This window comes from Numida meleagris, chromosome 24 (genome assembly GCF_002078875.1).
Source record: "Numida meleagris isolate 19003 breed g44 Domestic line chromosome 24, NumMel1.0, whole genome shotgun sequence".
Classification (NCBI taxonomy): domain Eukaryota; kingdom Metazoa; phylum Chordata; class Aves; order Galliformes; family Numididae; genus Numida; species Numida meleagris.
In genome coordinates, this window is record NC_034432.1 from 1,337,689 (window position 1) to 1,347,365 (window position 9,677).

The following is a 9,677-nucleotide window of genomic DNA, read 5'->3' on the forward strand; positions in this document are numbered from 1 at the left end:
CCATCCCATCCCACCCCACCCCCCTCCCCGACGGGGGCTGCGCTCACCGGGGCGGGCGGTGCGGTACGGCCCCTCCCCGCCGCATTCAGCGCCCGGAGCCGCCGCAGCGCGGAGCGGTGAGCGGGGCTGGGGGGGCCGGGGTTCCCCTGCGGGTTCCGGGGCTGCGGGAGCGGTGGTCGCAGGGCCTCGGGTTTGTTGGGAAGGGGGAGCGGGTCGCCTCGAGGATGGGGCCCCGTGCGGGCACGAACCGCCCGGAGCGCTGCGCTGCAGCAGCGGGATGCTCGGAGCAATGCGGCACGCTGCGGTGACGGCGGCCGGGCTGCGGCCGTAGGGCCGAGGGCTCCTCCCGCGTGATCCCGGCCTCTGTCCGGTGATGCTCCGTCCTCGGAGCCTCCGCGGGGCCCCTCTCCCGTGGCTGGAGGCCGGCGGCGGCCCCGGTTGACGTTTCAAGGGCGTTTTCTCCTTGACGGCATCTCGGAGCCGCTCCCTGCCTGGCGGAGCGATCCCGGCGCTGCGGCCCCGCGCTCATCCCCGCAGCCCTTCCCTGCTCGGTGCCTCCCGGAAGATCGGCGGCCGCATCCCCCTCTCCCTGTCGGTTCTCCTCCAGGTCTGCGCTGCTGTCACCGCGCGGAAGGGCCCTCGGCGCTGGGAGGAGCTGGATGGTGTGAGCGGAACCGCCGTGTGGCTCTGCGAGGAGCCCCGCTGCTCCCAGCAGGACAGCGTCATGCTGGCTCCGAAGAAAGGGCTGCTGTGCAACCTCAACCACATCCACCTGCAGCACATCTCCCTGGGGCTGCACCTCTCCCGGCACCCGGAGCTCCAGGACACCATGGGGCGGGGGGACCAGAAGTGCTGCAGCAGCTGTCGGGAGAGCTGCGAGCAAGTGGATGCCAATTCCAACAATCCCTCCTTGAAATGCCACTGCTGCGAGTCCCACGCCGAGCTGCCCGTGACGCTGGGCCTGCAGAACCAGGCGGCTCCAGAGGATTTCCCCTGCTTGGACGCCGGGGAGGAGGCGGCCTCTCCTTGTGATCCGGCTTCCACCTCCTCCTCGGTCAGCAGCTGCTCGGATTTCAGCCTGGATGATTCCCCGGTGTCCGTGTACTACAGAGGGTTCTCGGCAGAAGGGTCCCAATCCCTTACAGATCTGCCCGGCGCCGTTCCCTCGGAAGATGCGCAGGATGGACAGCTGCTGCCTGGGACAGGCGATGGAAGAGACGTCAACCTCAACCCAGCGGTGCTCCAGGGAGCGGAGGAGAGCCCCGACAGCCTCTGCAGCAGCAGCTCGCTCGACTCTCAGTACGACGAAACCTCTCCCGGTGCGGCCGTGCAGCAGAACACGGACACCTGTATTGACCTCGACCCCAACTGCAACCCCCTGCCCGACCCCGACGTCGCGCCTCCGGCACCGGCCGTGCCGTGCCGCTGGGAGCAGAGCCCGAGCAGCGCTCCCGAGCCGCGGCCGCGGGTGAGCAGCGTTCCCCCTCCCATCCCACCGCGGCCCAAGAGGCGGCTGCAGCTCCTCAACGGGCACGGAGCAGAGCGGCCGGCCCTGCCCGCGAGGCCAGCAGCGCCAGAACCCGGCGCTGAGCTCTGCAGAGACGCGGCCAAGAAGAACATCACCTCCTTCCACGAGCTCGCCCAAAAGAGGAAGAGGAACGCCGCCGGGATCGCTCCCATCCCAGCCAGGGTGGACCGGAGCGACTGGCTGATCGTGTTCTCACCCGACACCGAGCTGCCGCCCCACAGCGAGCTCCTGCCCAGCGCCACGGGCCGGGACCCAGCGCAGCCCCAGCAGGACTGGGGGGTGAGACCTTCCAGCTCCGGGCAGAGGGAGGTCACCACGTTCAAGGAGCTGCGCTACCGCAGTGCCTCCAACAGACCCAAGGCTCAGCCGGCAGCCCCACAGCGCCCACCCGCACCCCAGGGGGGGTTGGATGGCTCCGGCTGGGGGTCACCCGCGGCTCCGGGGGGACGGCTGCCAGCACCCCCCGAAGCCCACCAAGCGCGGAGGAGACCCCGACCTGCACTGCAGCCCATCGCGGAGGGACGGCCGCGGGATGCCGAGCTGCCCCTGCAGAGCCGCCCTGGGGAGCGCTCCGGCTGCGACACGCGGACCTGGAGGAGCGGGGGGTCCGGTGGGGACCCGCGGGGGTCGGGAGAGGCTGAGCACGGAGAGGAGAATCATCAGGAGGGTAAGAGCCCCTGCCAGCCCCCGGGGGTGCCTTCTCTTTGGGGCACTGAACAATGGCTGCGTGTGGGTGGGACCTGTTTGGGGCGGGGGAGCTGCAGGGCCGGGGCTTTGCGTGGAGCCGATGTTCCGGGTGGGCACAATTCCTTGTGTCACTGCCCCGTTGCTCTGTGCAAGACAAGGCCGCGCCGCTCCAATTTCCCTGTCCCTCAGCTCTGCGGCAGCGGCTGCTCAGGAAACGGGGGGGGGTGCGCAGGGTCTGGGGCCGCCCCCCCCCCCGCCCTCCGTTCTCCTCCGTTCTTCGCCGTTCTTCGCCCCGTCCGACCCGCGGGGAAAGGCCCTGGGCGGGCCCCGAGTGCCGCCGGGCCCGGCCCTCCCCTCCCTGCTCCCCTCCGCCCTTCCCCTCCCCGCGGTCTCCGGCTCCATGAGCGAGCTGTCCCCGCCCGGTCCCGGTCCCGGTCCCGGCCTCGACTCCGGCTCCGGCCCCGCTTCCCGGCGCGGTGGGTGTGCCCTCGGCGCGGCCCCGCACTGCGGCCCACAGCCCCGCTCCCTCCCGGGCGAGGCGGCGCGGAGCGGCCCTGAGGCCCCGGCCCTCCCCGCAGCCCGGCCCTCCCCACCCGCCGCCGGAGCTCCGGGCGCAGCGCAGCCTCACGGGGACGGCCCGGAGGGACGGCGCGGTGCTCTGGCGGAGCAGAAGAAAGGTAACGGGGCACTGCGGGGGCGGAGGGCTGGGGGGAGGGCGGGCAGAGCTGTGGGGCCCGCAGAGGGGCAGCTCCTGCGGCCTACGGGCAGCCCTTGAGGCCTGTGGGTATCTGCTGAGGCCTACAAACACCCCTTGAGGCCTGCGGGTGCCCCTTGAGGCCTACGGGCCCCTCCTGCGGCCTGCAGGCACCTCGTGAGGCCTACAAACACCCCCTGAAGCCTGCGGGCACTTCCTGAGGCCTGCGGGCACCTCCTGTGGCCTATAGGCACCTCCTACAGCCTATGGGCCCCTCCTGAGACCTATGGGTGCCTCAGTGTGGCCTGTGCCCCTTGCCCCGCCTCGATCTTGGCCTCCTCACAGCCCCGAGGAGCTGCAGGGCCCCACGGGGACACCCCGCGTTCCCCTCGGTCTGTCTCGGCCGTGGGGTGAAGCAGGTGCCGTGGGCGGTCCGAGTGTGTTGACGCTTTCCTTCCTGCGGACCGTCAGCTCTGCTGATCGCCGTCAGCACCGCCGTGGATAAGGTCATCGCCCACTTCAGCTCCGCACGGAACGTGGTGCAGAAGGTGAGGGCCTGGGTGGGGCTGGGGAGAAGGGAGGAGGGGCTCCGGGGGCTTTGGCGGCGGCTCTGCACCATCACACACCCCACTGCCCATCTCCGGAGTCCACCAGAAGGAGCTTGGTGGGAAGGAGCGACTTTTCCCTCCCCTCTCCCTGTCCCTACATGCCGCTGCCTCCTCCCTTCAGGCCCAGCTCGGGGACAGCTGGCTCAGCCCTGATGTGGGCTACCTGCTGCTGCACACCCTCTGCCCCGCACTGTACGGCCTGGTGGAGGACGGGCTGAAGCCCTTCCAGAAGGATGTCATCACAGGACAGAGGAGGAACTCCCCTTGGAGCGTGGTGGAAGCCTCCGTGAAGACGGGTAGGTGTGGGGAGACGTGGGGATGAGCAGCTCGGTGTGCCTGGAGCCCTTTTCCTGCCCGGCCTCTGGCTCGGGAGGGTTTGCACCCAGAGCAGTGATTCTCCGTGCGCTGTGTGTCCCACAGGCCCCAACACCCGCTCTCTCCACAACCTGTGCTGGCGTGTGGCTGGGCTGGCCCCTCTCAGCAGCACCAGGCAGAAGTTTCATGCCTTTATCCTTGGCCTTTTGAAGTGAGTGCTGGCCCAGGCTGTCCTTGCTGTGACGGCAGGCTGGAGCGGAGTCCTGGGACCTCTAACTTGGGTTTCTTTTACTTTGTTCAGTACGAAGCAGCTGGAGCAGTGGGTCTCTCACCTGCAGAATAGCCCAGGTAGGATGCATTGCCCCCCAGCACATCACGAGTCCTCTTCTGCGTGTGCAGAGCCGGGGTGGTACCTCCTGTACCCATTCCAAACGCAGTGCTTGGCTGGGACTTCCACAGTGCACAAGGGCGTCGTTCTCCACGGCTGTCCTATTGGATGAGGGTGATCGGGGCAGCAGTTTGGAACATCTTCAATAAAACCCTCTTTGACCTGCTGGGATGGGAGGGTTCTGTGGGTAAGGGATGGGGACATTTTCCAGCTGTACAGCACTGTCCGTATTTCGTAGGTGTCATCTCCGTGCTGTATTTTCCTACGGCTTTCTTTGCTCTGAGCCAAGGCCCTCTCCCCCATCTTGCCGACGAACTGCTGCTGCTCATCCAGCCCCTCTCGGTGCTGACCTTCCACCTCGACCTGCTCTTCGAGCACCATCACCTCTCCGTGGATGTAAGACCTTTGTCACGTCGGCTGGAGTCACCCCCGTCTCCCGCCCGTCACTTTGCTCAGGGGGCTGCGCAGCCGCTGGAGGGCCAAAGCGGCGCTGCGGGGGCCAGCCTGGAAGATGAGCTACCCCCTGATACTCTGGGGAGGGCACCCGCAGCAGAGGAGAGCCCACGGGCCGAGTGCCAAGCAGCCGCGCGCAGCCCGCTGCCCGGCCCGCAGGTGGGGGCTGCCCTGCAGCAGACCTTCCAGCACGTGCTGCGCTGGGGCGACCAGCTCAGCCGCGCTTTCCTGGGAGCTGACAGCTCCCCGGGGGCCGTCAGGCCCGAGGCAGGCCCTTGGGATACAGGGGCTGGCCCCAGCGGCTGGTGGGCCCAGCTGAGCCAGGCCTCCAGGATTTACGCTGCTCCCAGCAAGGAAAGGTTCCCCTTCGTCTGGTGGACAAAGCTGCGGACGGCTGCAGGGGATTCCAGCCCTGGGCAAGCGGCTCGACCCCAAACCCCTCTGAGAGAGCCTAAAAGCACTGAGCTGCAGCTGCTTCAGACCAAAGCTATCCCTGAACTCTGCAGCCCGAACTCCAGCGGCAGCGCTGACACCTCCGGGACCTCTTCCCCTGAAGACCTCGTCCTTCTCACTGGAGCACCTTCCCCGCCAGCTGGTCCAGCTGCTGGAGAGAAACCCCTGGCTGCTTCCCCAGAGCCTGGTGCAGGCAGGAGCCAGGCAGCACCTCCCGACCCAGGGGCCAGCAGTCCTGGCCCGGACAGGGGCAGCTGGCTGGGCCGACTCTTCGGAGCCAGCAGCCCCTCTGCCAGGAGCTCCCCTCCCAGCCCCGACGCCATCTCAGTGAGATCCAGGTGAGACGCGGCTGGGCAGGCAGGGGTGGGGGAGCAGCAGGAGCTCATGGCTGGGGCTTGGTGGTGGTGTCGTGGTCCTCCCCAGCTCCCAGATCACCAGAACTAGGCTTGTTGGTGACCAGCGCTGGGCCTGGCAAGCGCGCTCGGCCTGCGTGCACACACAACACGGCACCTACTCCAAGATTCAATCAGGAGCAAAATTTCAGTGTCCCCATCACTGCATAGTGCCTCATCCCAGCCAGATGCGCACACACGCATTCATGGCTCCAGGAGCTTGCTCTCTCATGGCCTTCTCTATATGGTAGCTACAGCTGGGTAGGAAAAGCATTCCCAGCTGAGCCTGTGGCTTCCTTTGCTGTGTGCAGGAGACCCTCCAGCTGGCTGGCACCCAGCTCCCGTGTCCTGGCTGTGGTGGTGAAGGGGCTGGCGGCCGAGAAGAACCGTGCCCCAGAACAGCCCGAGAGGAAGGTGTCCAACTCGCCGCAGACCCACAGGTGATGCAGGGGGCTGCTCGGGGCTGGAAAGCTGCTGGTGTTTTTTTTTTTTTTTGGGGGGGGGGTCTCTGGGGCACGAATCTCCAATGGCGTTTGTTATGCAGAGCGGTTCGGGCGCTGTGTGACCACACTGGTGCTGCTGACGGTCACCTGAGCTTCCAAAAAGGGGACATTCTGCAGCTGCTCTCCACCGTGGATGAAGACTGGATCCGCTGCTGCCATGGAAACAGCACTGGCCTAGTTCCTGTGGGCTACACGTCTCTGATTTTGTGAGGAGGAGGAGACCTGAGGAAGCGGCTGAGCTTGCAGCAGTGCCACCTCCCTGCCCCATCTCCACCACCTCCAAGGCTGGTGGTTCTGTGGGGCGATCCCGCTGCGGTGCCGGCCCGCTGCTCCTTGCCATTACCTCCTGCGCGTGTTGTCACAGCCCTGCTGCCACCTCATCACGGCCCCTCGTCGGGACCCGCTCTTGCTCGTGTTTTCTCAGCTGCTGCCCACGTGTGAGGGCCGGCAAGGGCCCCGTCCCCGTGCATTGCTCACGGTCCCACGTGCTGTCTCCGTGCCATCGTGTCCCGTCACTGCCCTGCTTTGTCCCGGGGCTGGTGGCCCAGGCCAGCCCCAGCCACGTGTGTGCTGTCCTCCCAACACTGTGTAAATAGTTGTAACCACGGGGAGAAGCTTATTCCAGGGGAAATAAAGGCTGTGACTCACGTGTGCTCGGGTGCGACTGGGTCAGTGCGGGCGCGGGGCTGGGAACGGCCCCAGCTCCCCAGGGCGGCTGTGGTTTCTGCGGAGCTCTGCTGTCCGTGGGCTTGTTCTGCTGCAGGTCTTCAAGAGCTGCTGGGGTCTGCACGCTGCTCCAGGTGAGCCCTTCCCTGTGCAGCGTGGGTGGAGGGTCCCACGGCTTCCTCCGAGTTAAACCTGGCGTTGTCCTGAGTGGGAGGACCTCAAGGTTTTCTCACGACTCGTGAATTTGCGCCCAACTACTTTTGTGTTTTGTATCCGTCTCCCCGGTACATGGACGTGCAGGAGAGAGCCCAGCAATGAGGATGCAAAGAGGAGCAAGGGCCTGGAGGCGAGGAGAGGCTGAGAGGTGGGAGCTGGGAGCAGAGGGGGCTGCGGGGGAGCCCAGCCCCAGGCCCAGCCCTGCAGGGCGGTGCAGAGGGGATGGAGCCGGGCTCTGCCCCCAGCACCGGCCCCGATTCCCAGTTTCAGGGGCAGATGAGCCATGGTTCAGCACGCAGGCGGTGCCCTGCTTTGAGGATAAAGCCCATCTTTTTTTTTTTTTTTTTTTCATTCTGTTCTCATTTTCATTTCTCTCTCTGGCGTTTTTGCTCTTAGACAAGGGATGCTCGATCTTAATTGGAATGTTATCTGGATTGCCCTAAGTAGGTTTGATTGAATGCCACGACTGCCTCTGGACTTTGAAATGAGGTCAGACCAGCAGGAAATTAATCCAGGTACTTTTTCAGTTACTATTTTTTTTTAAAGCACTACGATCCGTGGCACGGAACCTCTACTTTAAAAAGAGACCATGCAAGGGTACGGGACCAGCGTGGCATTTTCATGATGCCACAGGCCAGGAAAGGGAAAGAAAAACTGATTTCCATCAAAACGGGTCCTCGACGTGCTACCACATCGGCAGAAAACCCCATGGGTTGCCAGAAATTACTTCGGAACCAGAGGAAGCTGGAACCCGAGGGGAGGATTTGAGAGCACGGCCCTGGGAGGAGCGGGGCGGAAGGGACGCGGCATCACCCATCCCCATCGCTCTGCTGCTCGTTCAGGGAGCATGAGGCCGGTGCTCCCAGCCCCTCTGAGGATTCGTTTGGTGATGGGGGGTGGAGGGGGGCATTGCTTTGGGTGCGTGTGACATCTCTGCCCTAAGCCCTGTGCTGAGACGCGTGGTGCTGGGGGCTGCCGTGCTCCGTGTACCAACCTGCGCTCCCCAGCTCTCAGTCCCTACCGACGCTGCCCAATCGTGCCCGGGGGCTGAGCTCACCCAGCAGACCAGGATCTGAAAGAGAGAACCCGTTAATGAGACCCCGTTAATGAGACCCCGTTAATGAGACCCCGTTCAGATGGGACACGGTGCAAGGATGGGGGGGAGGGGGGAGGCGACGCAGGCGGAGCGGGGCCGTGCCAAAGAACACCCCACGAAGTCAGCGGTAGGAAAAGATTTTTCCATTTAATACTAGACTCTCTCAGGATTGAGATTGCAGGCCTTTTTTTTTTTTTCCTTTTTTTTTTTATGCAATTACATCCAATGTTAAAATTGGTAATACATAATTTACAAAGATTAACATCAAAACAATGATCTATTTAGATATGCTTTGTAAAAAGGAAATATATTAGCAGCATTTATTTTCAGCAATCACACAGCCTACACCCATGCAGACTAAGAGTTCATATCTATTTGCAGTAATGTAGTGCTTCCTGGTCTTAAAACAGCGATCCTGGTGACACACCGGTCTTCTCGTTATTATAAAATAACCGAAAAAATAAAAAAAGTCATTAATTTCTACACCAGTAAGAAAAAACAAGTCTTTGCACTTACCTAACATTTGATTGTCTAAAAAACATTTTGTTTAGTCTTTCAACAAAAGAAAGATAAAATGACAGAGCTAGTGTCTCGCTTCTGTACGCACTTTATTCGTTAAAAACTTGGTTTGTTTTTAGTGTTTGACACCATTGGAGACAATGATTCCCGTTTGAAACTAAAGAATGAGGCGACTCGAGGCTCCGACATGCGATATTCCTACTACACGCACGAGTATTTTATACTCAGGGTTCCTGGGACTGTACAGTGCTTCTCTACAGTAAGAAAATATTCCAAACTATTTTCTTATTTCTTTTTTTTTTTTTTTTTTAATAAAATATTTTTTTCTCAAAGGGTTTTGTTTTTTTTTTTTTCCTTTCTTTTTTTTTCCTTTCTTTTTTTTCCTTTCTTTTTTTTTCCTTTCTTTTTTTCCTTTCTTTTTTTTTCCTTTCTTTTTTTCTCCTTTCTTTTCTTTTTTTTTTTTCATTTTTTTCTTTTTTTTCCTTTTTTCCCCCCCTCTCCCCCCTCCTTTTTCTTTTTCTTTTTTTTTTTTTTTTTCTTCTTCAAATCAACACGTAGAAGTTAATGGAATGAGTCATGTCCCACTAAGAGTAAAATAATTATCATAATAACAAGAATGTACATTAGGACAAGCTTGGTCCATTAAAAAGGAACGTGTAACTACCGTATTGCTTTACATCCACGCAGCAAGATATATACAACTTGGCACATTAAAAACCGGTTTCCTTAGAAGAACATCTAAAACAGGACTGTATATGCATATGTACGTCTGAAAGACAAAAAGCAAAGCCATCGCCAGGGGCAGCGCGTGCCCCCCGCCCCCCCCTGTGCCACAACCCTTGCCTGACCGGGACGGGCAGCTCCTCCGGCTCCACGCAGTGAGGACCAGCTCCTTTGGGGTTAATATTCCTCCTCAGGGCGGGGGGGGGTGGGGGGGTGCTGCAAGGCGCTGCCCCCTAAATTAAGAGACGGACGTTTGAAGCTGTACAACCAGAACACAAGAATAGTGTTAGCAGTTGATATATTCTACAGTTCACGACAAATACTCGCTCTGAATACTGCTCGACGGTTCGTGTAGTGAAGGTTTTCCTTTTTTTTTTTTGTTTTTTTTTTTTTCCTCCTTTTTTCCTCCTTTTTTTTTTTTTTTTCCTTTTTCCCT

At 60.9% G+C, this 9,677-nt stretch overlaps 1 protein-coding gene and 1 long non-coding RNA gene across 2 annotated transcripts; one reads left to right on the plus strand and one right to left on the minus strand.

Annotated features, from left to right (window-relative positions):
• On the plus strand, window positions 38-6,673 carry RUSC1 (RUN and SH3 domain containing 1). Its single transcript, XM_021376814.1, has 10 exons — window positions 38-116; window positions 608-2,195; window positions 2,794-2,892; window positions 3,381-3,457; window positions 3,639-3,813; window positions 3,938-4,043; window positions 4,134-4,180; window positions 4,459-5,464; window positions 5,830-5,958; window positions 6,063-6,673. Exons 2-10 carry the CDS (start codon window positions 725-727, stop codon window positions 6,229-6,231), a joined length of 3,279 nt encoding a protein of 1,092 aa, XP_021232489.1. The 5' UTR covers window positions 38-116; window positions 608-724; the 3' UTR covers window positions 6,232-6,673.
• On the minus strand, window positions 7,234-9,668 carry LOC110388025. The gene is made up of 2 exons (XR_002432763.1): window positions 9,183-9,668; window positions 7,234-7,975 (listed from the first exon to the last, which is right to left on the minus strand). It is a non-coding gene; the product is annotated as an uncharacterized LOC110388025 (long non-coding RNA).

Coding starts and splice junctions, on each gene's coding strand:
- RUSC1 (XM_021376814.1), top strand. CDS start 725: ATGCTGGCTCCGAAGAAAGGGCTGCTGTGCAACCTCAACCACATCCAC. Junction 4,044..4,133: donor TTTATCCTTGGCCTTTTGAA/GTGAGTGCTGGC, acceptor TACTTTGTTCAG/TACGAAGCAGCTGGAGCAGT. Junction 5,959..6,062: donor AACTCGCCGCAGACCCACAG/GTGATGCAGGGG, acceptor TTTGTTATGCAG/AGCGGTTCGGGCGCTGTGTG.